At 35.9% G+C, this 25,798-nt stretch overlaps 1 protein-coding gene across 20 annotated transcripts in view; it reads right to left on the bottom strand.

Moving 5' to 3' along the window:
• DZIP3 (DAZ interacting zinc finger protein 3) overlaps positions 1 to 25,798 on the bottom strand; it is a 119,461-nt gene that overhangs the window by 64,281 nt on the left and 29,382 nt on the right. For all 20 annotated transcript variants that reach the window (XM_069552867.1, XM_069552895.1, XM_069552738.1 and 17 more), the window contains 8 exons: positions 23,504 to 23,620; positions 20,933 to 21,013; positions 19,583 to 19,707; positions 16,687 to 16,801; positions 10,985 to 11,104; positions 9,427 to 9,528; positions 7,910 to 8,002; positions 7,173 to 7,225 (listed from right to left, as the gene is read on the bottom strand). In XM_069552867.1, the coding sequence (XP_069408968.1) occupies positions 7,173 to 7,225; positions 7,910 to 8,002; positions 9,427 to 9,528; positions 10,985 to 11,104; positions 16,687 to 16,801; positions 19,583 to 19,707; positions 20,933 to 21,013; positions 23,504 to 23,620 (806 nt within the window). The remainder of the gene's footprint in view (positions 1 to 7,172; positions 7,226 to 7,909; positions 8,003 to 9,426; positions 9,529 to 10,984; positions 11,105 to 16,686; positions 16,802 to 19,582; positions 19,708 to 20,932; positions 21,014 to 23,503; positions 23,621 to 25,798) is intronic.

Raw genomic sequence — 25,798 nt, 5'->3', positions numbered from 1 at the left:
CACAGTCAACACCCAGACAATGCTAGAACAAGCTGCCTTATCATTCTGTGGGCTCTCCTCTTCCTCCATAAATGCACCCTGAGGTCCTCGGGCTATTCTCCCTTTGAGATCTTATACAGGAGACCACCCCCAGTAATAGAAAAGCTCAAGGGAGACCACGAACAACTAGCTGACCTAAGGATGTCCTGACACCTCCAGGCCCTGGAAAAGTCTTCAGCCATATTGCCCAAGAAACCTTAAAAAGGACACCCATTCCTTTGGGCAACTGGGTTTATCCCTATCAGTCAGGAGATGAGATATGGGTTAAAGATTAAAAGAAAGAACCACTTCAGCCAGTTTGAACAGGCCCTCACATGGTCATCCTGGCAACCTTTACTGCTGTTAAAGTTACAGATGTCATCCCTTAGAGTCACCACACCAGAGTTAAGAAATCTGCGGCTTCCTTGATGAGGACACCTGGAAAGCAGTTTGGGACCCCAAAAAACCTCCTCAAGGTCTGGTTCCAAAGGCAATGGCCCTCACCCATGAAGGACGCTAAGCCCTGCTCTAGTCACTCCGGAAGCTGACTAGTCAATGCACAGCAGAAGCTTGACGACTCTTCAGCCTTGCTCCAGCCACACTCTGGCAGCTGGATGGTCAACACATGGCAGAAGTTTGAGGATCCTGCCTTCGAAATATCAATGGATTTTCATTATTAACTCTGGCCTCTATCCCTAATTGGTATTATTGCTGTGCTTTTCATTACAGGACCAACTAGACTTCCTGGCTGAGGTGGTTTTACAGAATAGGAAAGGGCTAGACCTATGACACCACCCTTATGGCAGAAAGTGAAGAGGAACTAAAAAGCCTCTTGATGAAAGTGAAAGACGAAAGTGAAAAAGTTGGCTTAAAGCTCAACGTTCAGAAAACGAAGATCATGGCATCTGGTCCCATCACTTTATGGCAAATAGATGGGGGAACAATGGAAACAGTGTCAGACTTTGTTTTTCTGAGCTCCAAAATCACTGCAGATGGTGATTCCAGGCATGAAATTAAAAGACACTTACTCCTTGGAAGGAAAGTTATGACCAACCTAGACAGCAGATTGAAAAGCAGAGACATTACTTTGCCAACAAAGGTCAGTCTCGTCAAGGCTATGGTTTTTCCAGTGGTCATGTATAGATGTGAGAGTTGGACTGTGAAGAAGGCTGAGCACCGAAGAATTGATGCTTTTGAACTGTGGTGTTGGAGAAGACTCTTGAGAGTCCCTTGGACTGCAAGGAGATCCAACCAGTCCATTCTGAAGGAGATCAGCCCTGGGATTTCTTTGGAAGGACTGATGCCGAAGCTGAAACTCCAATACTTGGGCCACCTCATGTGAAGAGCTGACTCACTGGAAAAGACTCTGATGCTGGGAGGGATTGGAGGCAGGAGGAGAAGGGGATGACAGAGGATGAGATGGCTGGATGGCATCACCAACTCGATGGATGTGAATTTAGGTGAACTCCGGGAGTTGGTGATGGACAGGGAGGCCTGGCATGCTGCGATTCATGGGGTTGCAAAGAGTCGGACACGACTGAGGGACTGAACTGAACTGAACTGAGACCTACTGACAGCTGAAAAGAGAGGACTGTCTCTTCTTAATTGAAGAATGCTGTAAACCAATCAGAAATAGTCAAGGACAAGGCCCAACCACTAAGGGAATAAATCATAAAAAGAGAGAAACTAGCTAATTTCTGGGATAATTAGAACAATATCTGGAGCTGGGCATCATGGCTTCTCCTTTTAACAGGTCCTCTCTTCATGTTCTTTGCAGTGCTCTTGTGTGGTCCTTGTATTCTCATTGTAATTGTCAGTTCATAACCTTTTGAATTAAATCTATAAAGTTACAAATGGTAATAGCTCAATATAGCCCCTAAATGATGGGGAGCTCTGAATGTCCTACCAAAACATGAGATGATGTTTTCTACAATGAGTGATAGAAGCATCAAGAGGGCATAATGAAGAGGAAAAATTAAAATTTTACATAACTTCCTGCTCCTTCTGCATCTGTCTTGCAAAGTCTAGATCATGTAGGTCTCAGAATATAGGGACTCACAATACTAGGAACTGGAGCTTATCTCACTCACCCTTGTTCTGCTCTTTGCAATCGCCCTAGCCCCTGCAAACCCGCAAACCCGTTTAATCATGCCTGTCTGCGTATAAAAAACTCTGTAACCCCTTTGTTTGGGGCTCAGAGTTTGGAGTGTTAACTCCTCTGGGGCCCCCAGCATAATAAACTTGAGTTCTCCAACTCTCTGAGTGTGGTGCTTGGTTTCTCAAGTACTGGTTTCTACAACAGAATGGGTAAATGGGTCAAAAGGTACAAAACAGGGGTCCAAAATACATCATGTGACTATGATTAACAATGCTACAATGTATACTTGAAAGTTGTTAAGACAGTAGATCTTAGGGACTTTCCAGGCAGTCCAGTGATTAAGACTTCATGTTTCCAATGCAGGAGGTACAGGTTTGATCCTGAGTTGAGGAACTAATATTCTACATGCTACAAGGTGCAGCCAAAAAACAAAAGATCTTAAAAATTCCCATTATACAAAAAATCTATATGAGGTGATGGATATATTAACTAACCTTACTATATATAGTGAAGTGAAGTTGCTCAGTCATGTCCGACTCTTTGCAACCCGTGGACTGTAGCCCACCAAGCTCCTCCGTCCATTGGATTCTCCAGGCAAGAATACTGGAGTGGGTTGCCATTTCCTTCTCCAGGGGATCTTCCCGACCCAGGGATCGAACCCGGGTCGCCAACATTGCAGGCAGATGCTTTAACCTCTGCACCACCAGGGAAGCCCCACATTTTATTTCATGTTGCTGCTTGTCTTTTAATTTCTAGCTTTATTGAGCTATAACTGGTATGTTGTATGCACATATGTAGTATTCACATATTATACATATATAAAAGCATCACACTGTATAACTTAAACCTACACAATATTACATACCAGTTATAGCTCAATAAAGCTAGAAATTAAAAGACAAGCAGCAACATAAAATAAAGATCATGACCAATTAACTATGTGCTCCTGGAAAGTACATATGATTCAACATTTGAAAATAAACTGATGTAATTCAACATATTAACAAGAAAGAAGACAAAAACCATATGATTATCTCAATGCATGCTAAAAAGCATTAGTTCATTATTCATTCATTATAAAAATTTTCAGAGAAGTAGCACGAGAAATGAATCTCTTCAACCTAAACAGGAGCATCTGTAAAAATTCTACAGCTAACAGCATACTAAATGGTGAAACACTGAAGCCTTCTTCCTAAGATCTGGAAAAGGCAAAGATGTCTGTCTGGTCTCACAAGTGTATTCAACACTGTACTAGAGAACTTAGCTCATGCAACATGCAAAGAAAAATAAACAAAGAGCTAACAAATTACAAAAATAAATAAAATTGTCGTTATGCACAGGTGGTATAATCATTTATAGAAAACCTCAAAGAATCTACAAATAATATTAGAATTAGTAAGTAGCAAGTCACAGAATACAAGTTTGATAGACACAAACAAATTCTATATAATAGAAATAACTAGAAATTGAAGTTTTATAATTATCATTTACAATAGCATAAAAGTCAAATATACATGGATAGTCTAACAAAACATTTATAAGCCTGTACATAGAAGACTACAAAATATTTCTGAGTTACATCAAAGAAGAATCAATTAAATGAAATTAATTATACACCATCTTCATGGATGGGCATTCTCAATATTGCTAAGATATAAATCATCCCCAAACTGACCTACAAATTCAATGCAATGAAAACCTCAGCAAGAAGTCTACAGAAATTTACAAGGTGTTTCTGAGATTTATCATGTAAGAGCAAAGGATCTAAAATAGAAAACTAGTTTTGAAAATTTAGGTAAATGCAAATTAAAACCACAATAAGATACCATTACATTTCTTTTAACATGGCTGAAGTAGATCTAAATGTAAGACCAGAAACTATAAAACTCCTAGAGGAGAACATAGGCAAAACACTCTCAGACATAAATCACAGCAGGATCCTCTATGATCCACCTCCCAGAATTCTGGAAATAAAAGCAAAAATAAACGACCCAATCAAAAAATGGGCCAAAGAACTAAATAGACATTTCTCCAAAGAAGACACACAGATGGCTAACAAACACATGAAAGGATGCTCAACATCACTCATTATTAGAGAAATGCAAATCAAAACCACAATGAGGTACCACTTCACACCAGTCAGAATGTCTGCGATCCAAAAATCTGCAAGCAATAAATGCTGGAGAGGGTGTGGAGAAAAGGGAACCCTCCTACACTGTTGGTGGGAATGCAAACTAGTACAGCCACTATGGAGAACGGTGTGGAGATTCCTTAAAAAATTGCAAATAGAACTACCTTATGACCCAGCAATCCCACTTCTGGGCATACACACCGAGGAAACCAGAATTGAAAGAGACACATGTACCCCAATGTTCATCGCAGCACTGTTTATAATAGCCAGGACATGGAAACAACCTAGATGTCCATCAGCAGATGAATGGATAAGAAAGCTGTGGTACATATACACAATGGAGTATTACTCAGCTGTTAAAAAGAATTCATTTGAATCAGTTCTGATGAGATGGATGAAACTGGAGCCGATTATACAGAGTGAAGTAAGCCAGAAAGAAAAACACCAATACAGTATACTAACACATAAATATGGAATTTAGGAAGATGGCAATGACGACCCTGTATGCAAGACAGGGAAAGAGACACAGATGTGTATAACGGACTTTTGGACTCAGAGGGAGAGGGAGAGGGTGGGATGATTTGGGAGAATGACATTCTAACATGTTACTATCATGTGAATTGAATCGCCAGTCTATGTCTGACGCAGGATGCAGCATGCTTGGGGCTGGTGCAAGGGGATGACCCAGAAAGTTGTTATGGGGAGGGAGGTGGGAGGGGGGTTCATGTTTGGGAATGCATGTAAGAATTAAAGATTTTAAAATTTAAAAAATAAAAAACTAAAATTAAAAAAAAAAAAGCAAAAATAAACAAATGGGATCTAATTAAAATTAAAAGCTTCTGCACAACAAAGGAAAATATAAGCAAGGTGAAAAGACAGCCTTCTGAATGGGAGAAAATAATAGCAAATGAAGCAACTGACAAACAACTAATCTCAAAAATATACAAGCAACTTATGCAACTCAATTCCAGAAAAATAAACGACCCAATCAAAAAATGGGCCAAAGAACTAAATAGACATTTCTCCAAAGAAGACATACGGATGGCTAACAAACACATGAAAAGATGCTCAACATCACTCATTATTAGAGAAATGCAAATCAAAACCACAATGAGGTACCACTTCACACCAGTCAGAATGGCTGCGATCCAAAAACCTGCAAGCAATAAATGCTGGAGAGGGTCTGGAGAAAAGGGAACCCTCCTACACTGTTGGTGGGAATGCAAACTAGTACAGCCACTATGGAGAACAGTGTGGAGATTCCTTAAAAAATTGCAAATAGAACTACCTTATGACCCAGCAATCCCACTGCTGGGCACACACACCGAGGAAACCAGAATTGAAAGAGACACATGTACCCCAATGTTCATCGCAGCACTGTTTATAATAGCCAGGACATGAAAGCAACCTAGATGTCCATCAGCAGATGAATGGATAAGAAAGCTGTGGTACATATACACAATGGAGTATTACTCAGCCGTAAAAAAGAATTCATTTGAATCAGTTCTGATGAGATGGATGAAACTGGAGCCGATTATACAGAGTGAAGTAAGCCAGAAAGAAAAACACCAATACAGTATACTAACACATATATATGGAATTTAGAAAGATGGCAATGACGACCCTGTATGCAAGACAGGGAAAGAGACACAGATGTGTATAACGGACTTTTGGACTCAGAGGGAGAGGGAGAGGGTGGGATGATTTGGGAGAATGGCATTCTAACATGTATACTATCATGTAAGAATTGAATCGCCAGTCTATGTCTGACGCAGGATGCAGCATGCTTGGGGCTGGTGCATGGGATGACCCACAGAGATGTTATGGGGAGGGAGGTGGGAGGGGGGTTCATGTTTGGGAATGCATGTAAGAATTAAAGATTTTTAAATTAAAAAAATAAAAAACTAAAAAAAAAAAGAATTGCAAGTGGCAAAAAAAAAATTATGTTACAAAAAAAAAAAAGCTATTTTAATGACTCAACAGACAGTTCTATAGACTGTTAAACAGTCAGACTGAAGAAAGGTAAGACTGGAGCCAGAAAGACAAGTTTAGAAGCTATCTCAGAATTCCAAATGAAAAATAACTTTATTTAGCTTAATAGAAGCACAAGGGCAGAAGTAAGGAGGCATGTACAATATATTTAAGAAGCTGAATTAACTGGACCTAAAAAACGTTACACAGCAGTGTTGGGAAGAAATATTGTGAATCTAACTGTGGGCATACTGAACTATAGATCTTTTTGAAAAATAAAAATAGAAGTATTTAGCATTCAGGTAGATAGACCTAGAGGTTTGAGAGTGAGATCTGAAGCAGAGATAAAGATTTGCGTTTCATTAGCTCATAGAGAAAACTGATGCCTTAGGTATTCATGTCTAAGCCTGGTAGATTAAAAAATGGTAGACATTTTAAATAGAAGAAAAGAGAATCAATGAATTAGGATAAGTTTTATATTGAAATTCCTAATTTCAACAGAAACAATTTATAGCTCAATGAATTCCTGCTTATACATGATGTATAACCAGTATATACAGATACAATACAGCTTTCTCATCTAAGAAACAGAATGGCTCTAATTCTCAGATGAGCCTAGGGGCCTGGATGAGTTTTGAAAGCTAGGAGAAAGTTTTTTATAACAACCTAATTTAAATAACTTTAAGAAAAATATGTTTGGTTTTCATAAAGGGATTCTTTTCATACTTAAGGTAAAAGCATCCACATAATTTTCCTTTCTTCTTTAGAATTTAAGTGTCTACAAAAAGGTGGGGAAGGGTAAACAAATTAAATTAAATACAGTTTTTCACACAACTGATATTGTCTTTCAATTTAATGAAGCACCAAAAAGTAACAGAGAACACAGAAAGAAGCAACTGAAAAATACATATATGCTAAAAAAAAAAAAAGTAGAATATTTGATTTCAAACTTACCTTGCTCCTAAATTTTCAATGGTTATATATTCATCCTTTCTCACAACTTCAAACTGCAAGTGATGGGGAAAAAAAAAAAAAAAGCCCTGAAGTAGTTCATTTTTCAAAATTTTTTAGTGTTACTTCTTAGCCTTAATGTTTGAAAGAAGACAGTGAGAATGAAGCTATAGTGAATATACAAAAATAAAACAGAAGAAACAAGTTACAAACAATCTTAGTCAAATAGTAGAGCTGATCTCAAAAACCAGTTCTACTTTATATCACCATAGGATTTAAATGCCAAATCTAAAAGAGAAGATCATACCTAAACATAATAAATATATACATTTTTAAAATTTTGGTTTACTTACTGATAAACTGAAAAATCAAGAAAATATTTTATTAAAATGAAATAGCAAAACCAAGACTAAAAAGGGTTTGGAACACTGAAATTATTTTTAACCATATGTGGAACAGAATTAGATTATCATCCTCTGTGCATGATAGACTTTCCTCACTGGTATAGTCATGGCCTGTTTTGTCAGTTTCTGTGTGTGTGTGTGTGTGTTTTATTTTTTAAATTTTTTTACTCTTAAGTACCACTTATATACTACTTTAGAGAAATCAACACAACAAAATGTTAAACAGCTTAGTCACCATCAAAGAGAATATGACTAGGCTACTATTATTACGATTCCCAAATCTGTTCCAAGTCAAAAACATCATTCCAGTAAGAAAAACAAGAGAAAGATACTCACCAAAATTTTGACAATTCCAGGTACCTCACATTGCAGCATCCTTACCATGTCACCAGTACATCCTTCCTTTAAACATTTTTTTCCACTAAAACTCTATAAATTTTATCAACAGAAAACAATAATAACTTATTAATAGATAAAATAATATGAACAATAAAAATAGAAAAAACCCATTGATGTGCAGAACTGATTATATTTATATAAAGTTAGAAGAAAATATTGCTAGATAGTAAAACAAAAGATGTGAACAAACACTTGAGAGTTAGCTGTTCAAAGACAGTCCATTACTTGTACCAGTGGATTTCTTACTTAAAATGTATAATCACTTTTCCTTCTCATCATTTCTATTAATATTTCAAAATCTTTATATAGTTACATTATAAACTAAAATGAATTTGCTGCTCCCAGTGAAAGCAACTTCAAGCAAAATATACAAACTAAATAAGTACAAAAAGAAATACTGAATTTCTATTAGATAAGTGAAGATTTCAGCAGAAAAGAAAGAATAAAAATTTGAGTCCTCTGATCCTGATCTTGCTATTTCCTCTGGTTAATTTATTCAGTTTTCTTTTACTTGTCTTTCTAAAGTTGAGCAATACCGATTGCCCTAACAATCAAAGAAAGTGAAAAGTATTTACATACTGCTTAAAAAATGAATAACTGTGCCTTATATAATGATTTTTACAATGTACAATACAAGTTTATCTGTTAATCTTCACAACCTTATAAAGTAGGTATTACTATCCTCACTTTATGGCTTAGAAAAATGAGTTTCAGCCTAGTGTAAAAAAAAACTAGTAAGTGGTTCAATCTGGACTTGAACTCAGAACATTCAACTCCGTATACAATTGCTTCATAAGTCTTTTCTGCGGTTTGCACAATGTAAACACTTTAGAATAAAACATTATAGACCCAATATATGGCTGTTACCTCATTAAAGAGTAAACAAGTAACAGACTCAGGCATTCAATTTCTATTTTAATTTCAGTGGAAAAAATTCAATTTAGTTATATGATTTTAGGCAAATATAAATAATACTAATATATTTTGAAGGTTTTCTGTTGTTTTTTTTTTTTCGGCCATACCATGCAGCTTGTGGGAACTTAGTTGCCTAAGCAGAGATTGAAGCCGAGGCCTGGTAGTGAAAGCACCAAGCCCCAAACACCGGACTGCCAGGGAATTCCCAGTAACACAAATATATTTTGGAAGGCTATGAAATGTATCACTGTTCTCTAGCCTTAAAACTACACAGCTGTCCTTTCTTTTTATTAAGCAATTCTATTCTTTGATTTTATGTCCTTTATGTGAATTTACTACAAAGACCTGTTTAATAAATGGTAATGATGACCAAATGGTGAGGAGAAAAGTATCAGAGAGAATAGGGAAAGAAAAATGGAGCGAGAAAGGAAGAGGAAGGATGTAAATAGAAAGAAATGAAGGGGAAAGAATAAAAAAGCAGGAAAGAGTAGAAGAAGATATGCTCTAGTAAAGTTTTAAAGGAAGTATAAATATAATACCTGATCATTTTCACCTGGATATTTTAAATTCTTGAACTTTTTCCAACAAATTTTATGGAAGTAAACACAGCAGCTCTTACTGCACATTAACTGAAAAAATCCCTGGAGGAGAGTAAAAACTGTTGATAAGAGACAATAATCCATGCAGATAAAGAAAATATCACCTTAAGTCACTTTTTATTATTCTATAACTAGATGAGCTTGGCACTGAAAATTTATCAACAGATCACTGGTAATCAAAGAACTATAAAAATCATTTTTATATCATTAAAGACAAAAAATAGGCAGTAATTTGAATAAGTTAATATTTTTCATATGCTGTATACAACAAAATATCAGAAACTCAGTGAGTGACCTTTGTAGATGAACATGCTATCTGTTCATCAGAAGTTTTATATTTCTCTTTTCCTTCAGCCCCAATTCCATAGCATTATTTCATAAAACTGCTTTGTCATCAATCACCAGACCTTAGATTGCTATATTGGTGATAAACAACTCCTGAGCTACTGCACTTGTGAATATTATAAAAGCACTAGCAAAGCCAATTCGTTTTTTAAATTTATTATTGAAGGATAATTGCTTTACAGAATTTTGTTGTTTTCTGTCAAACCTCAACATGAATCAGCCACAGGTATACATATATCCTCTCCCTTTTGAACTTCCTTCCCATCTCCCACCCCATCCCACCCCTTTAGATTGATACAGAGCCCCCGTTTGGGTTTCCTGAGCCATACAGCAGAGTGAAGTAATTCAGAAAGAGAAAGATAAATATCATATTCTAATGCATATATACAGAATCGAGAAAAATGGTACTGAAGAATTTATTTACAGGGCAGCGATGGAGAAACAGACATAGAGAATACTTATGGACATGGGGAGAGGGGAGGAGAGGGTAAGATGTATGGAAAGAGTAACATGGAAACTTACATTACCATACATAACATAGATAGCCAACAGGAATTTGTTGTATGGCTCAGGAAACTCAAACAGGGGTTCTGTGCTAATTCATTTTTTTATTTTTTATTTTTTCCTTTTTTTTTTTTTTCCTTTTTTTTTTTTTAAATCTTTAATTCTTCCATGCGTTCCCAAACATGAACCCCCCTCCCACCTCCCTCCCCATAACATCTCTCTGGGTCATTATTGACTCACAGGATATAAATAATTCCTAATCACAATGAATCTAAGCTTTTGAGATTTTCAAGTCAAACAACTTCTCAGCTGTATTTTGCTGTAATTAAATAAAGTACTTTTTAAAAAAATTAATTTATTTTAATTGGAGGCTAATTACTTTACAACATTGTAGTGGTTTTTGCCATACATTGACATGAATCAGCCATGAAAAGATGCTCAACATCATTCATTATCAGAGAAATGCAAATCAAAACCACAGTGAGGTACCATCTCACGCAGGTCAGAATGGCTGCTATCAAAAAGTCTACAAACAATAAATGAAGTACTTTTTAAAGAGTATTTAGACGAATGATAATATAACAATTTTCACCTGTTTAATTTTACAATTACATTTTTAAAACACTCAGTTGATTGATAATTATAGTACCTTATAATTGGTGTTCTTTAAAACATCAGCTTCACAAGATCGCTCACAATCTAAATAACTGCAAATGGTCTGCTTCATTATATTACCCTCAGTTGTCTTGATGAAATTATTAAGAAGGTCCTAAATTTTAAAAATAAAAAATCTTATGAATCAGCAATAAAAAGACCACACATTTATATTAAGTTACAGGTTCATTTCATGTCCTTTTTTTGAAGGTGTTTTATGTTGTTGTTTTTTTTTTTAATAGGTATAGAACCTATTTCCCTCATTCAACATAAACAATACACAGAAGGGCCCTATACATGAAATACTAAATTTCTTCCTGAATACAAACACAGAGAAAGTGGAAAAAGTCTATATTTGAAGCTATACGTTTATTTTCCATTCTAACTCATAACAGCCAGTGGGTTCCTAACAAGAATTACTTTCTCTGATACAGAGAAACAACAAATTGTTGGCAACCCAGGAGAGTCCTTGCTAGAACTGGCCCCCAAGACACCATGTTGGCAGTGGGACTACTGTAGTGGTGCAACAGGCTGCTCAGCCAAAATGGGCAGTGGCAGGGCCAGAAATATGTTTCCAGTGTTCAGAGTTACAATTTTAAATGCAATTTCCATATTTTAAAAATGCTGGCTAAAGGTTGTGAAACATTATCAAGTCTAAGTTAAACAAGTCCTTAATACTGCCCCTTAGAAAGACATACCCATATATACTGAGGGTATATGACATGATAAAGTAAACCTCTATAGACTATTTTATGCATCAAGTCAGCATTCATAACATTTGTTTAATGATATTCAGAATTTTATGAAGAATAAAAATGTTTTAACCAAATCAACTAGAAATTTTTAAATGTCAAGAAATAAAGAAGCATCATCCAAGGACCTATCCATATGAAAGCAGTATATCCTATGAGGATAGCCAATAGTAAGTGCAGATGCTGAAATAGGACTTATAGTATGTATATAGCTACTGTTGTTTCACATGTCTAATGCTTAATAGTTCAATACTAATCTACTGAGTTGCCCACCAAATCTGTTCCTTGTTCCTTACTTCTTATTTTCTGCCCCAGTCATCGATACTCACTCATTCAACGAACATTTACTCAGTGCCTGTTACAGGCTAGGTTGTTGTGAATGCTAGGAAATGTTAGATGTTAAGGATACTGCAGTGAACTTAGAAGGTCAATATATACTTAGTTCTCATGGAACTTACATCAAGCACATCTACCAAGATCTATTTAATTTTCAACCACCAGGCTTGAAGTCATCCATTCCATAGTTATTCCATCACCCTTTACATGCAATATATTAGCAAATACTGTTGAGACTTCTCCCAAATTACACTGCAAATTTTTCTAATTCTCTCTCCATTAGTACCTGTTCTATGTCTTACCTAGATTACTAACTGTAACAACTGCCTAACTAGTCTCCCTCATCCCTGCCTACTATGCTCCAAAGCACTCTATAAAGAAGCAAAAGATCGTGTCAGTTTCTTGCTTAAAACTCTTCAGTGGCTTCCCACTATCTACCTTCCTACTACTTTCCCACTACCTTATTAAGACTGACTTCAAGGTTCTGCAGAACTTACAGCATCTGAACCCAGTATATGTATCCATCGCTAGCCCATCTCTTCAAATTCATCTCTAGCCTCAATCCCTATAAAATTCACATGGTTTTATACTTCCAGTTCCTCAAACTTTCCCTTCAAGTCCTGAGGGCCTTTTCCTACTCAATTCCATTTACCTAGAAAGTTGTTCCCCTACTCTTTACAGAGTTAGTTTCATTAGCAGTCTTGGGCTTCCAACTTAAATATCACCTCCTGTAAAGGCCTTTTCTAACCACTACACATAGACACACATACACATTTATGCATGCTGCTGCTGCTAAGTCACTTCAGTCGTGTCTGACTTTGTGCAATCCCACAGATGGCAGCCCATTGGGCTCCGCCGTCCCTGGGATTCTCCAAGCAAGAACACTGGAGTGGGTTGCCATTTCCTTCTCCAACGCATGAAAGTGAAAAGTGAAAGTGAAAAGTGAAAGTGAAGTCGCTCAGTCGTGTCCGACTCTTAGCGACCCCATGGACTGCAGCCTACCAGGCTCCTCCATCCATGGGATTTTCCAGGCAAGAGAGCTGGAGTGGGCTGCCACTGCCTTCTCCACATTTATGCATATATACATATAAATATGGATACATGCAGGTATATAAGTCTGTGTCTACATTTCCTCCATTTTCTCTATCCCAGTCCCTTGTTTTTCTTTAAAACACTGATTACAACTTGCAACTATTTTATTAACTCCTCCTTTGTCATAAATACAGAAACTACTCAAAGTCCTAAATTCTATAAACCATACTTTACTATAATTTAATTATAACACTCCAGTGTTTATAAAGCCTTAAATGATCTGGCTAACATTTACCTTTAACATTTACCTCTCAAGTGCAAGAAAAAAGGACAGGATATTATTTTATTTTAAAAAGAACATTCATAACAAGGAAACTCTTGGTAGATGATAGCTGAAATAATCATGGAAATTAAAAATTCAACAGAAGGATAGAAACAAGAATCATGTTTAAAATAATAACAATATGAAGGTCACCACTCTACAAGGGTGCCAGCATCTCTATAAGTATGATCTTCTTTTAATAAGGTAAGTTCATCTCAGGAGACACATGAGGATAGGAGCAACTGGGGCAGGGCAGCCCTCTGGTGGTACTCACCTGGAATTTGTCAATGTCAGATAAAGGGTACAGGCCAGACCTCTAAGTTTCCTTTAGAAACTAATCACAATGTCTGGGAAGTAGGACTTTTGGTGGGCTCACAGGCATAGGTACCAATTAAAACAGATAGGAACATGCTGGCCTAGAGAGAGAGCAGGATCATGGACACACTCTGCTCTCCTGCACACTAAAGCTTTAGTTATTGAATTTTAGAGAAGTACAGGGAGAGAGGGCTGGAAGAGAGTATAGGACATCTGGAATGCAGCTGGTTACCCAAATTATTTTTGAGGCAGAAACTATTTTCCAAGTAGTATGGAAATATTTTAACATTATAATAACTAGTATGATAGCACTAGTGTATACTGGCTGAATACTAGCTCTATGCAAAAAAGATGAAGTTAAGAAAATCTCCTAGAAAGTAGAAAAGACAAAAAATAAAAATTAGCATAGAGATAACAGTCAGAAATTCAGTCCAGGATGTCAAGCAGCTGAATAACAAACATCTCAAAAAGAAAAGAGAAAATGAAGAAGAAATAATCAAATAAAGAAAAAATTAAATGTCCTAGCACCAAAAAAACATAAATTCAGAATACTAGGGATATACAGAATATCCTAAAAATTCCCAGAAAGAAAAAAACAGGTTACAAGCAAAAGATTGAGAATCAGAATGACATAAAATATCTCAAAAGTACTATTATTGGAAGCTAAACAATAATAGAAATATAATTTTAAAAATTAAAGGAAAATTATTTTCAACCTATAATTTGATACCCAGGCAAGATACAAGTAAAGTGTACAAAGGATAAATTATTTTGAGACTTGAAAGGTCTCAAAAAATTTAACTCTCACGTAAATTCCCTTTCTAGGAAGCTGCTGGATGAAAGCTACTCCCCCAAAACAAGGGAGTACATCTAGAAAGAGGAAAACTTAATCCAAGAATAGGGGATTTACACAGGAGAGGGGTAAGGGTCTTCCCAGGAATAAGGGGAAACTCTAAAGCCAATTTAATAAAAACATGTACCTATTAATAGGATGGGGAATGGGAAGTGTCTGTGTGAAGGAGATGTGTAAGGAAATTACTAAACCCTCATCTTCCACAGTAGGAAATCAAAAGATGATGCCTAAGATGGAGAATTTTTTTTTAAATAGTGGTACAGCTTTTTAAAAGTACAGGCTAATATCAAAGGAAAATGCCTAGAGGGTTGAAATAAGTTATCTATATTCAGAAACTACAATTAGAAATGATGAACCACAGACTGTTAAAATCTTTTAATATACTTAAAAAACTGTATACATGTACTAGCTTGCATAAAACAAAAATAAAATTTGGATAAGAAAGAAAAATATTTTAAAAGGAGAAGGAATAGGAGAAAAACAAGCAAGACCAAGTAGGGGCTGCTTCAGGTAAACACAGAAATTCAATATTTTTTTTAAATGCATAAAATTACTACTTAATATATTAAGTCAAAGTTAAAAGACATATGATCATCTCCCCAAACACCAAACATTATCTTACTTATTCTATTGACTACTGAGAGAGGTATATTAAAATATTCCACTGTGACTGGGAAGTCTTCTAGTTCTCCTTTTAGTTCTACCAGTTTTTGTCACAAGTATTTTGAGGCAATATTATTAGGTATATAGAAACTTTGAGTTGTTAAAGATTCCTGGAAAAATTGAATTTCTTATTTTTATGAAACATCCTTCTTTAATCTGAGGAATGTATTTGGCTTTAAAGTCAGCTAAAATGTAAGGATCCAGAAAGGTTTAAAGTAAAAGCTTGGAATAAGATACCTCACTCAAATGTTAACCAAGGGAAGCCTAATGTAGCTATTTTCACATTAAACACCTAAAAAGTGACCAATATGGCTTATTAGATGGGTAAAAATTACCCAAAAGGTAAAGAATATCCAGAGAGTATGGGCTTCCCTGGTGTCTCAGATGATAAAGAATCCACCCGCAATGTGGGAGACCTGGGTTTGATCCCTGGGTTGGGAAGAGCCCCTGGAGGAGGGAACAGCAACCACTCCAGTACTTTTGCCTGGAGAATCCCCATGGACAGAGAAGCCTGGGAAGCTACAGTCAATGGGGTCACAAAGAGTCGGACACAACTGAGCGGCTAAGCACGTGAGGGCAAAAAGCAATTCTTACACTCTGTCTTGAGAATATAAATCTGGACAAACTTTCTGGGAGGAAATGTGGAAATACACATGAATAACTTATACAAGTGTGTAAACCCTTCACAATTCCACCTCTAGAAATTTACACTAAGGCAATGATGTGAGAAATAAAAAAAGATCACATTCTGTAACACTAAAAAACTAGAATGTTTAGGATAAACTAAATGTTCAATACCAGGGAATTGGTTAACCAAATTAAAGCACCGTTTATGATAGACTATGAAAAATTATACTTTCAATATACAATAATCTACTTGCTGACAAATTCACAATAATATATATTTTTATACTATAAATCAATGTATATAACATCACACCAATTTACTAAAAATAAAAAGTGTTTATACATGTGTGTATGGAAATACATAAATGAAAATTCTAACAATAGTTTTGCCATTTGAAGGAATATATGGATGAATTTTACTTTTATCTTTGGCATTTTCACATTTTTCAAGTTTTCTGAAGTGACCATTTAATAGTTTTAAAATTTAAATCAACAACAAAACAATGACAAATATAATTAGAAAAAATAAGTTAACTTATATTTATCTCTAACCATGTGAAGTATTGAACTAGTGCAACTTTTAATCTTCTTGTTATCTGGAAATGCTAACACATCCACTTCACTTCTCTCTACTTGTTGAATCATACTCACATTCTGTACCAGATAATGGAATCAAAGTTTTCTCATACAGAAAGCTAATGTCCAATAAAAGAATATGTTTGCTACAGAATGACATAGCATAAACTGTACTTTATCAAAGATAATTCTGATTAGCCATAGATTAAATAATTTCTTACTTTAAAAGTTGTAGGTAAATCTTCATCTTCTGTAGCCTCTATATCAAACCAATGATCATCTATGTCTCCTATTTCTTGTAAGCTTTTATGAAACTCTAGCAGTCCTCCATTATATCTGCAAAGTATTTTAAAAAGTTAATTTGAACAAGACTCTGTAACTAGCTTACCAATTAGACAACAGGCAACCCATTTGTGTGTGTGTGTGTGTGTGTGTGTGTGTGTGTGTGTAAGTAGGATAATGTCTAGCATGCTACAAAAATACGAATACTAGGACTCTCACCTATAATAGATTGGGATGAAATACAGGTAGAAGGGGAGGTAATAGATTATGTAGTAGCTCAAGCCTGAACAGTATGGGGGCCATGGTAATTAAAGGGGTTGTAGAGTTGGCTGGCTTTTGTTTACTGTCTTGGAAGCCTTGAAGAAAGAGAATGACCAGCACAGGTCAGCCAATGATTGACTCGGGACACAATGAAAGACAGAGGCCTCTGAGGGCAGCATTTAAAGAGACCCTCAGCTCTGACAGCCATAAAGATAATCTGTGCTGAAAATTAGGCCCAGATTTAACCACAAAATGGAAGAAACTGGCTACTACTATCAACTAAGGGTACTCTGTGAAAGTTAAAAGGCCTCTATGGTAACATTTAAAGAAATCTGACCAACTCTAAACATAAAGGCAGACCATGCTGAAAATAAGACCCAGTATTTAATCACAAGGATAGAACAACAGCAAAAACCAAAAGCACAGCCTCCACAAGACTATTATACTATCAGGACTCTGATATGGAACGAGAAGACCATGCAAATATCTGTACATCATCTGAGGTACATGTCCCAAAAGATGATGCTCTTCTTCCTTCTCAAAATCCTCCCCGATCTCTGCTCATTGCCTAAATACTGAAAAACCTAGGATCAGGTACAAGCAAAGCCCAAGTGAAAAAAGAGGAAGAAAAGGCTTGTTCACCATAAGCATTGCAGACTTCACTACTTTCACTACTATGCAGTGGCAGGAACGTGTCTGGGAGTGGATCTTAAGAAAGCTAAACCAATGGTCAAATATATAGCTGGATAGGGAAATGTATACTGATATGGGGCAACTCTCCCATAATTCAGCATTTCCTGAATGTAAGGACGTGAGAAGCCAATCCTAACATGTTGCTGAGGCTACTTGAAGCCGGGACACAACCAATGGCCTCTATAATAGTAAGCGAGATGAAACGTTGAAAATTTCTTGGCAGAGTATTCAAGAAAGCTCAGGGAGGAAAAGATGGTAGAATGGACATAACACCATTGAAGCCACTACCAGACAGGGTAGCCTAGAAAGGTCCAGAGGACATTCCATTTTATTAATGCAGTAAGAAATACAGAGTAAGAAGGACATTTTGAGCAGCTCAGTGGTGGCTGTTCTCTATAGGCCAGGGACAAAAGGAAATGCTGCTGTCAGATGACTGGGTTTTCTAGTGTCAATGATTTGGAAACTGGATTCTCGATGCCCATCAATAAAGAAAACAAACAGTAGTTCACATATCTGAAGGAAGGACAGCAGTCCAGATTCTTTGACTCAGAGCTATGTTAATTCTCTCCACAGTATTAAAGGGATTTTGATTATCCTGACTTTCTGTGAAATATCACAGTGGCAAACTACATTGAGAACATCATGCTAATAAACAGGAAGCAGGACATCTTCTGGATAATAAAAACCAAGCATGCCAGAGGATGGAAGATCAGCCTTTCAAAGAATCAAGGAACTACCATATTAAGTGATGCTTTCAGGGATTCAACAGTTGGGTCCAGCAGTAATCCTTCATAAGGATTTGCATAAGTAAATTTTTTCTAATTCATCTTTCAGACCTCAGCCAAACATTAATTCTTCAAGGAGACTTCTGATTCCCAAGAAACACACTGAAGTTCCAATAAGGACTTTGATTCTTTATTATATTTTTCTTCATAGCTCTTTATCATATTTCATAATTATTTAAATAACTGATTATTTTATTAAGGTCTATAAACCTTCACTATACTGTCAGTTAAACATGAGGAAAGAAACTGTTTTGTAAACCATTTTACCCCTAACACCTAGAGCAGTCTCTAACAAATGCTTAGAAATAAAATGATTGATTCTACAAATGGCTAAGGATATACATATTGGAGGGCTGGAATCTGCCTGTCAAGGAGATTCAAGTTCAATCCCTCAGTTGGGAAGATCCCCTGGAGAAGGAAATAGCAACCCACTGTAGTATTTTTGCCTGGGAAATCCCTTGGACAGAGGAGCCTGGCAGGCTACAGTCCATGGGGTTCCAAAAGAGTTGGATATGACTTAGTGACTAAACAGCATACACATGGGAAGTGAACAGATAGCCCATGTACATTCCTCTGTACCTAACTGTGTAATACCCAATACTCCTGGACTCAGAACTGGGACCCTTTCAATGTGTTATAAGCTCATTTATAACTTAAACAGCCATTCCAAGTGGTAATAATATTAATAACTATAATTATTATTTATTAAGAATAGCATTTTTGTGTCCTGAGCACTGAATTAATTACCTTAATAGGTGGGCACTGTTATTAGTTCCAAAGATTAGGCTTAGCAACATTAAATTTCCTAGGGTCGTATATCAGGTAAGTGATATAAAATGTATTTGAACTGGCCTATCAGACTCCAAAGCCTATGTTCCTAATGCCTATGCTATATCACCTTTTATTGCCATGGCCTATTAAATTTGATATTTAATATTCTCAAGTACATTAATGAAATGATCTACAGAATCAGTGACAGAGAAAAAATCAATAGAGCACAAATGTCATGATCCCTGGTATATTGTGCAAACTTTATTCCCATTACATAATGCTGAAAGTTAACAGGCAAGAACTATCCATTAATTAAAATTCTTACCTCTTCTGAGCACATCGAAGCAAACCACGACCAAAATAAACTAATGACATAAAGTTTTCACAAATTTCATTTTCTTGGATCACCATCTTCATCACTAGAAATTTATTCTCAGCTTCTATATAATCCTGTAGTAACATAAAACTAGGTTTGGCTGATGTAAAAACTATTTTTTCCTTTTACAATGAACAATCATTTGCCAGACTAGAAAAGACAGAGCTGCTTGAATACTGATTCAGTCATTTGGTCATTTATTCACATGTCTGTTTGTGGAGTCTCTGTATATGACCATTAAAAATGTACTCAGTGCTTAATAAAACAGTTACAAAAGAATTTAAGGTCTTTCAGTGTTTCAAAGTGAAACATCAAAATAATAATCTTTATGTCTAAAATTGACAAATATTGCTAGCAAAAATAAGGGCTCTTCTAATGACTATGGGAACATAATTCTTCCTATTTTTTTTCCTAATTGGAGCACAAATCTTCCTAATTTTTAAAATAGGAAATAGGTGACTTTTTGACCACACTTATAGTCTCTTTTGGGGAAGGATCATCTTGATTACAGGCAATATATGTATAGAAGTAAAAGTCTGAATCAGTTCTAATAAATGTTTCAGTTACTATTATTAGAATAGGCACAATAGCCTCAATCTCCGTGAGGGAAAAAAAGTGCTGCATGGCCTCATTTTAAAACATCCTCTAGCACAACACACTTCACAATAATTAGCATTATGTGAAATTATTTAAACTGGAAATGTTTTCAGTTTGGTGCTTATTAAATTCTACTTCACCTAATTAACAAGTTAGACTTCTTTATGAAACCAAGAAGAGAGTATAAATTTAAGAATACAAAAAATAAAAAGAGATATCAAGGCTGAAATTGAGAAATCATTAAAAATAAGCAAAAGAAAATGTTAAATTTGTAAGGACCCTTAGAGATCAGCTAGTTAACTCCTAGATTTTTACTTTTGCACTTCACTTTCTTTGATGAAGAACTGAGGTCAAATTCATATTTTATGTAAGAGGGTAAGATAAAACCCAGAGAGATTAAACTACATACTACACTAGAAAATGGATTAAAATGTATAAATGAAACAAGCGAAACAAAATTTTCTATTTTATACAAATGGTAAGTATTTCAAGGCTATAAGCTTACATTAAGTTTATCTTATCAATATTTTTAGTTTCACAAAACAGTCTCTGGCAGAAAGCTAAATACATGACAGAAAAGTCATGGAATGGTTGCAGTTTTTAGAGAATTTTTTTTTTAAATCAACATTTAAACTTACTAAAATGAAGTCAAAGTATGTGAAAAGATTTATTTGTAATGGACAAATAACACGTGCTACATACCTCTTTCTTTCCTCTTTCAGTGAGTGCTACTCCATACAAAAACAGTAATGTCAGGTAATAACCAATATTAATCTGATGTGCCTAAAAATATAAAATATACCTTAGTTGATTATTTAGACTATGCTACTTCTCAGTATAGAAAGCTTAGTTAAGTACCCTCGGCCTATTTAATAACTATTAAAAGGAGCTAAATTATCGTTTTATTATCAATCATCTAATAATCACTACAGAATTCATTTTGGATGTATTTAATAATTAGACCCAGAAGAAAGACAGTTAATAATATCAAAATAAAACATTAGAGTTTGAGCAAAAAAAAATAAAAGCAAATGCCATCAATATTTATTATACTAAAACTTTCCAAAAAATTCTAATTCTCCATTTTCTCACTGTATTTTAGGTGAAGAACACTCTGTTGTTGTTGTTGTTGTTGTTGTTATGTTAGTCACTCAGTTGTGTCCAGCTTTTTGCAACCCCTGGACTGTAGCCCACCAGGGTCCTCTGTCCATGGATTCTCCAGGCAAGAATACTAGAATGAGTTGCCATTTCCTTCTACAGGGGATCTTCCTGACCCAAGGATTGAACCCATGCCTCCTGCATTACAGGCAGGTTTTCTACCATATGAGCCACCAGGGAAGCCCCTAGAAACACTTTAGATAATACCCAAGTATCTACCATACAGCTTAAAAAGCACAAGGATCTCTTATCGAAGTTTTTTACTGTTCATGGGTGGTTTTGTTATAATACTGGAGTGGGGTGCCATTGCCTTCTCCGTTATAAAACAAAACTTTGTTATAAACAAAGTTTATCACTTATTTAATGAAAAATTGAAACACAAATATTTCCTTCATGTTCTCCTTAAGAGGACCTTCCTGACCCAGAGCTCAAACCCGTGGCTTTTGGCAGGCAGGTTCTTTACCACTAGTGCCATCTGGAAAGCCCTTATTTAAAAACAGCCTAGGCCAAATTAGAGATGGAGAATAGATTGGGGATTAGGAAGAGTGAGGATGGTAAAAGGTATATGTGACTATAAAGGGGCAGCAAAAGATTTTCATGGTGATGATATAGCTCTTTTATCATGATTGCAGCAGTGGTTACAAACATATACACTTGTGACAAAACGGCAGACACCTATACACACCTATACATAAAAAACCTTATCATATCTGGTCTGAGAATGTTATCCTTTGAAAGGCCTGCTTGCAAGTCTGACCCTTGGCTGGTGTCTGGAAATCTGGATTTCAAGAGTGTTCCCATTGTCCTCCAACAGGTGTGGCTCACTGTGCTTAGACTGTGCCAGAGATGCAACTTATGCTGAACATCAGGAAGTTTCTTCTGTGAGTCTGGAATTTTGTTACAGTTTAGACAGAGTATCAGAGAAGGCAATGGTACCCCACTCCAGTACCTTTGCCTGGAAAATACCATGGACGGAGGAGCCTGGTAGGCTGCAGTCCATGGGGTCACTAAGAGTCGGACACAACTGAGCGACTTCACTTTCACTTTTCACTTTCATGTACTGGAGGAGGAAATGGCAACCCACTCCAGTATTCTTGCCTGGAGAACCCCAGGGACGGGGGAGCCTGGTAGGCCGCCGTCTATGGGGTCGCACAGAGTCGGACACGACTGAAGCAACTTAGCAGCAGCAGCAGTATATATATCACCTCTTAGAACATGTCCTGAAAGTCCTAAAACAAAGATCATTTTTCCATCTCTGTGTACACTATTATAATATGGGAGTGGTGTCTCAGGCTGCTTTGTTTGAAGTCTGGGTAGTCCTTGCTTGAAGATAACTCTAATCCATCTTCTACATGTATGCAAAACTTAGTTTACTTTACTGACCCAGTTATTCAAAGAACTGCCTTTTCCTTTTATGTCCTATTCTATTGGTTCTTATTTTTGAAGCAATGTTTACATTTCCTCAGATTTTTTTCTATTTCTAAAGTATCATTTGACCTCAAATGTATGTCTTGTCAATTGTATCTCACATGATTACACAGATAAAAGATGTTCTAATTTTTACAAATACAGAAATATCAGTAGAATTACGTATAGAAAGGATAAACAAAAGTTCCTATTGTATAGTACAAGGAACTGTACTCAATATCCTGAGATAAATCATAACAGAAAAGAATATTAAAAAAGTACATACAACCAAATCATTTTGCTGTACAACAGAAATTAACACACTGTAAAATAACTATACTTCAATTAAAGAAAGAAATATCAGTAAAAAGAGGAGATGTCTATTAATCAGGAGGAAAGGAAGAAGCAGTTTTTGAAGTTCATATCTCATGTCTAATTGGGAAAGCCCATTTACACTAGCTCAAGGTTCTCTATTTAAGATGAACAATTTTATGGTAGGAAAAGAAACTAGAATAGGCTCATTAAAAAGTACATGAGGTCATGAGAAAGTACAAGACAAATGCAAGAAATCAATTTATATGTATTTCTAGAGGTAAGTAAGGAAAATACAAATTGGCCTACACCTTAAAATAAGCATATACTGGATGCTCTCTCATTGAAAAATGTTGTCAAATCCACTATTTCAAACTTCCAAAAGAAAATACTTACAGTATAATTAGTAGCTTGAATGTTCCTAAGTGCTGCTTCCAGTCGTGTTATTAAGAAACGTAAGGTCAAAGCAGGAACAATTTCCTCCCCATTCCGGCTACTGGCTACAACTTCTCTCTGTGAAAAATAATTTGGTCAAAAATTTCCTTAAGTTACAACAAATATCAACATTTATTTTTATTAAACAAATAATATACACTCATCATAGAAAGTCTAAAGAATAAAGAGACCTTAAAAAATCCACACAACCTAGATAAAACTGTTCTTATATTTGTTTGTTTTTAAGGATTTGACAAATCTTTATAACTACTTCCTAAAAATACTAAATACCAACTTTGCAAAAGAATCGGTAATGTCCACTCCTACTTCAGGGGAAAGTCATAATCCCACTTCCTTCTGATACCTTCTATTCTCTAACATAGCTAAAAACTTCTTTCCAGCCCTAAAACTCTAGTATGCAGGAAGGTTGCTTTAAAAATACCAACACCAGGGCAAATCATCTTATGCTGTCATCTAATTGAAACCAAGTTAATATATAAATTATGTACCATAGTTTGTTGCTTACATGGATGAAATAAAGGAAGACCTATGTCTTATCTTTGTGTCCATTCCCCAATGCTTTGTACCCTAAAGTGCTTGGCTTAAATTACATTCTTTGTTTAATGATTTACTACTATCTATGGGGGAAATTTAATCTATACTTTAACTCAGTTTCCAGTTTCCAATATTCTCCTGTTCTCCTAGGTTAACGAGATACTTTACTTCAGTCTCCATAACATTCAATTTGCTCTATCAAAACACATCCCTAGATAAAGTAATACAGCATCATCTTTTTAAATAGCGTCTACACATTGACAGTTTTCAAATTTATATTTTGAGCTCAGAACTATCATCTGAATTTCAGACTCATCTATCCAACCATGTACTCAAGAATATCTCTTGAATCTGAAAAGGTATATAAAATATAACACTGAAGCTCTACCTTTGCCAAACAGTTTACGTAGTTTCACAGCAATACTCTCAATCAGAACTTTAAAAAGCTGGATAAAGTACAATTTTTTTTTTTTTTAATTTTGAAAGCAATGGACTACCAAGGCACGAAAATCTATGGGGCCAATGTGCAAGAGAGGAGGAAGGCCAAGAGACAAGAGACTGATTTTGCAGTCACTTTTTTTTTCTTAATGCAACTGCTGTATTCAGTTGTGGCTGAGAGGTTGAAATGCTAGGCAAAGCTTTCAGCAAAGCTGCAGAGCTGGGAGGGAAATCGGGAGTGTATGACCTACCAAGAACAGGGTCCCTGGTAAACACCTTATTCTTTTGGTTAGAATCCTGAAGAAATTTACCCTTAGAGTAAAAGTGTCTGTTTTGGTTCCAATTGGAAACAGACCCTAACACAAAGATATGCAAGTACTTTATTTGAGAGGTGCAGAGAACAATGGTAGTGGAGTGAAGAAGGGAATCAGGGAAGAGAAAGCAGGCTTTAAATTAACAGTTGTGTTATTAAGCTAGTTACCACAGTGGCTGACTAGGGTTAATACAACAGAAACCATTGAAAAATTCAACCTCAGTGTTATTCAACTTAAGGAGAGAGAGAACTGGGATTTTTTATATAGTAATTCCCAAGGCTTATTGATAGTGTGCTTTCTGAGGTCAGGGAGAGACCTAATTCCTTGAGATCTCTAAAATTCTGTGAGAATTATAGCTTTCTGCAGTTCCAGGTGGCACAGTGGTAAAGAATATTTTTGCCAATGAAGCAGACTCAGGACACGTGGGTTCAATCCCTGGGTGGGTAGATCCTAAGAAATGGCAACCTGCTCACAGTATTCTTCCTGGAAAATCCCATAGACAGATAAGACTGCTGGGCTACAGTCCATGGGGTTGCAAAGAGCTGAACATGACTGAGTGACTAAGCACGCATGCATGCAGTTTCAGGAAAAAAAAAAAAAAAGCCTGAAACATAGAGATGTAGATATTGAAAATTAGAAACTGTCCAGAGTATACTGAAATGATTCAAGGGGCCAAGGAGTATGGGCAGGGCATCTGCCTGTAGTATCTGCTACAAAGGGTAAGCCACAAACAGATACTTCATAGAACAGAAGTTAAACTTCAAATCATCTCAATCCCTAGCTGAATTAAGTGATCTGTAAGAAAAGCACAAATAATCATTACTAAGAAAGATTCTGCCTTGTTTTTCTAGTTCTTCTCAAAAGAAGGCTGCCTGAAACCAACCCAGGCAGCCATTGTAAGTAGCAGAATTCTGTACTGACTTATAATAAACATATTTCAGGTACACAA

Source organism: Ovis canadensis, chromosome 1 (assembly GCF_042477335.2).
Source record: "Ovis canadensis isolate MfBH-ARS-UI-01 breed Bighorn chromosome 1, ARS-UI_OviCan_v2, whole genome shotgun sequence".
Classification (NCBI taxonomy): Eukaryota; Metazoa; Chordata; class Mammalia; order Artiodactyla; family Bovidae; genus Ovis; species Ovis canadensis.
This window is presented reverse-complemented; position numbering and strand designations above follow the sequence as displayed.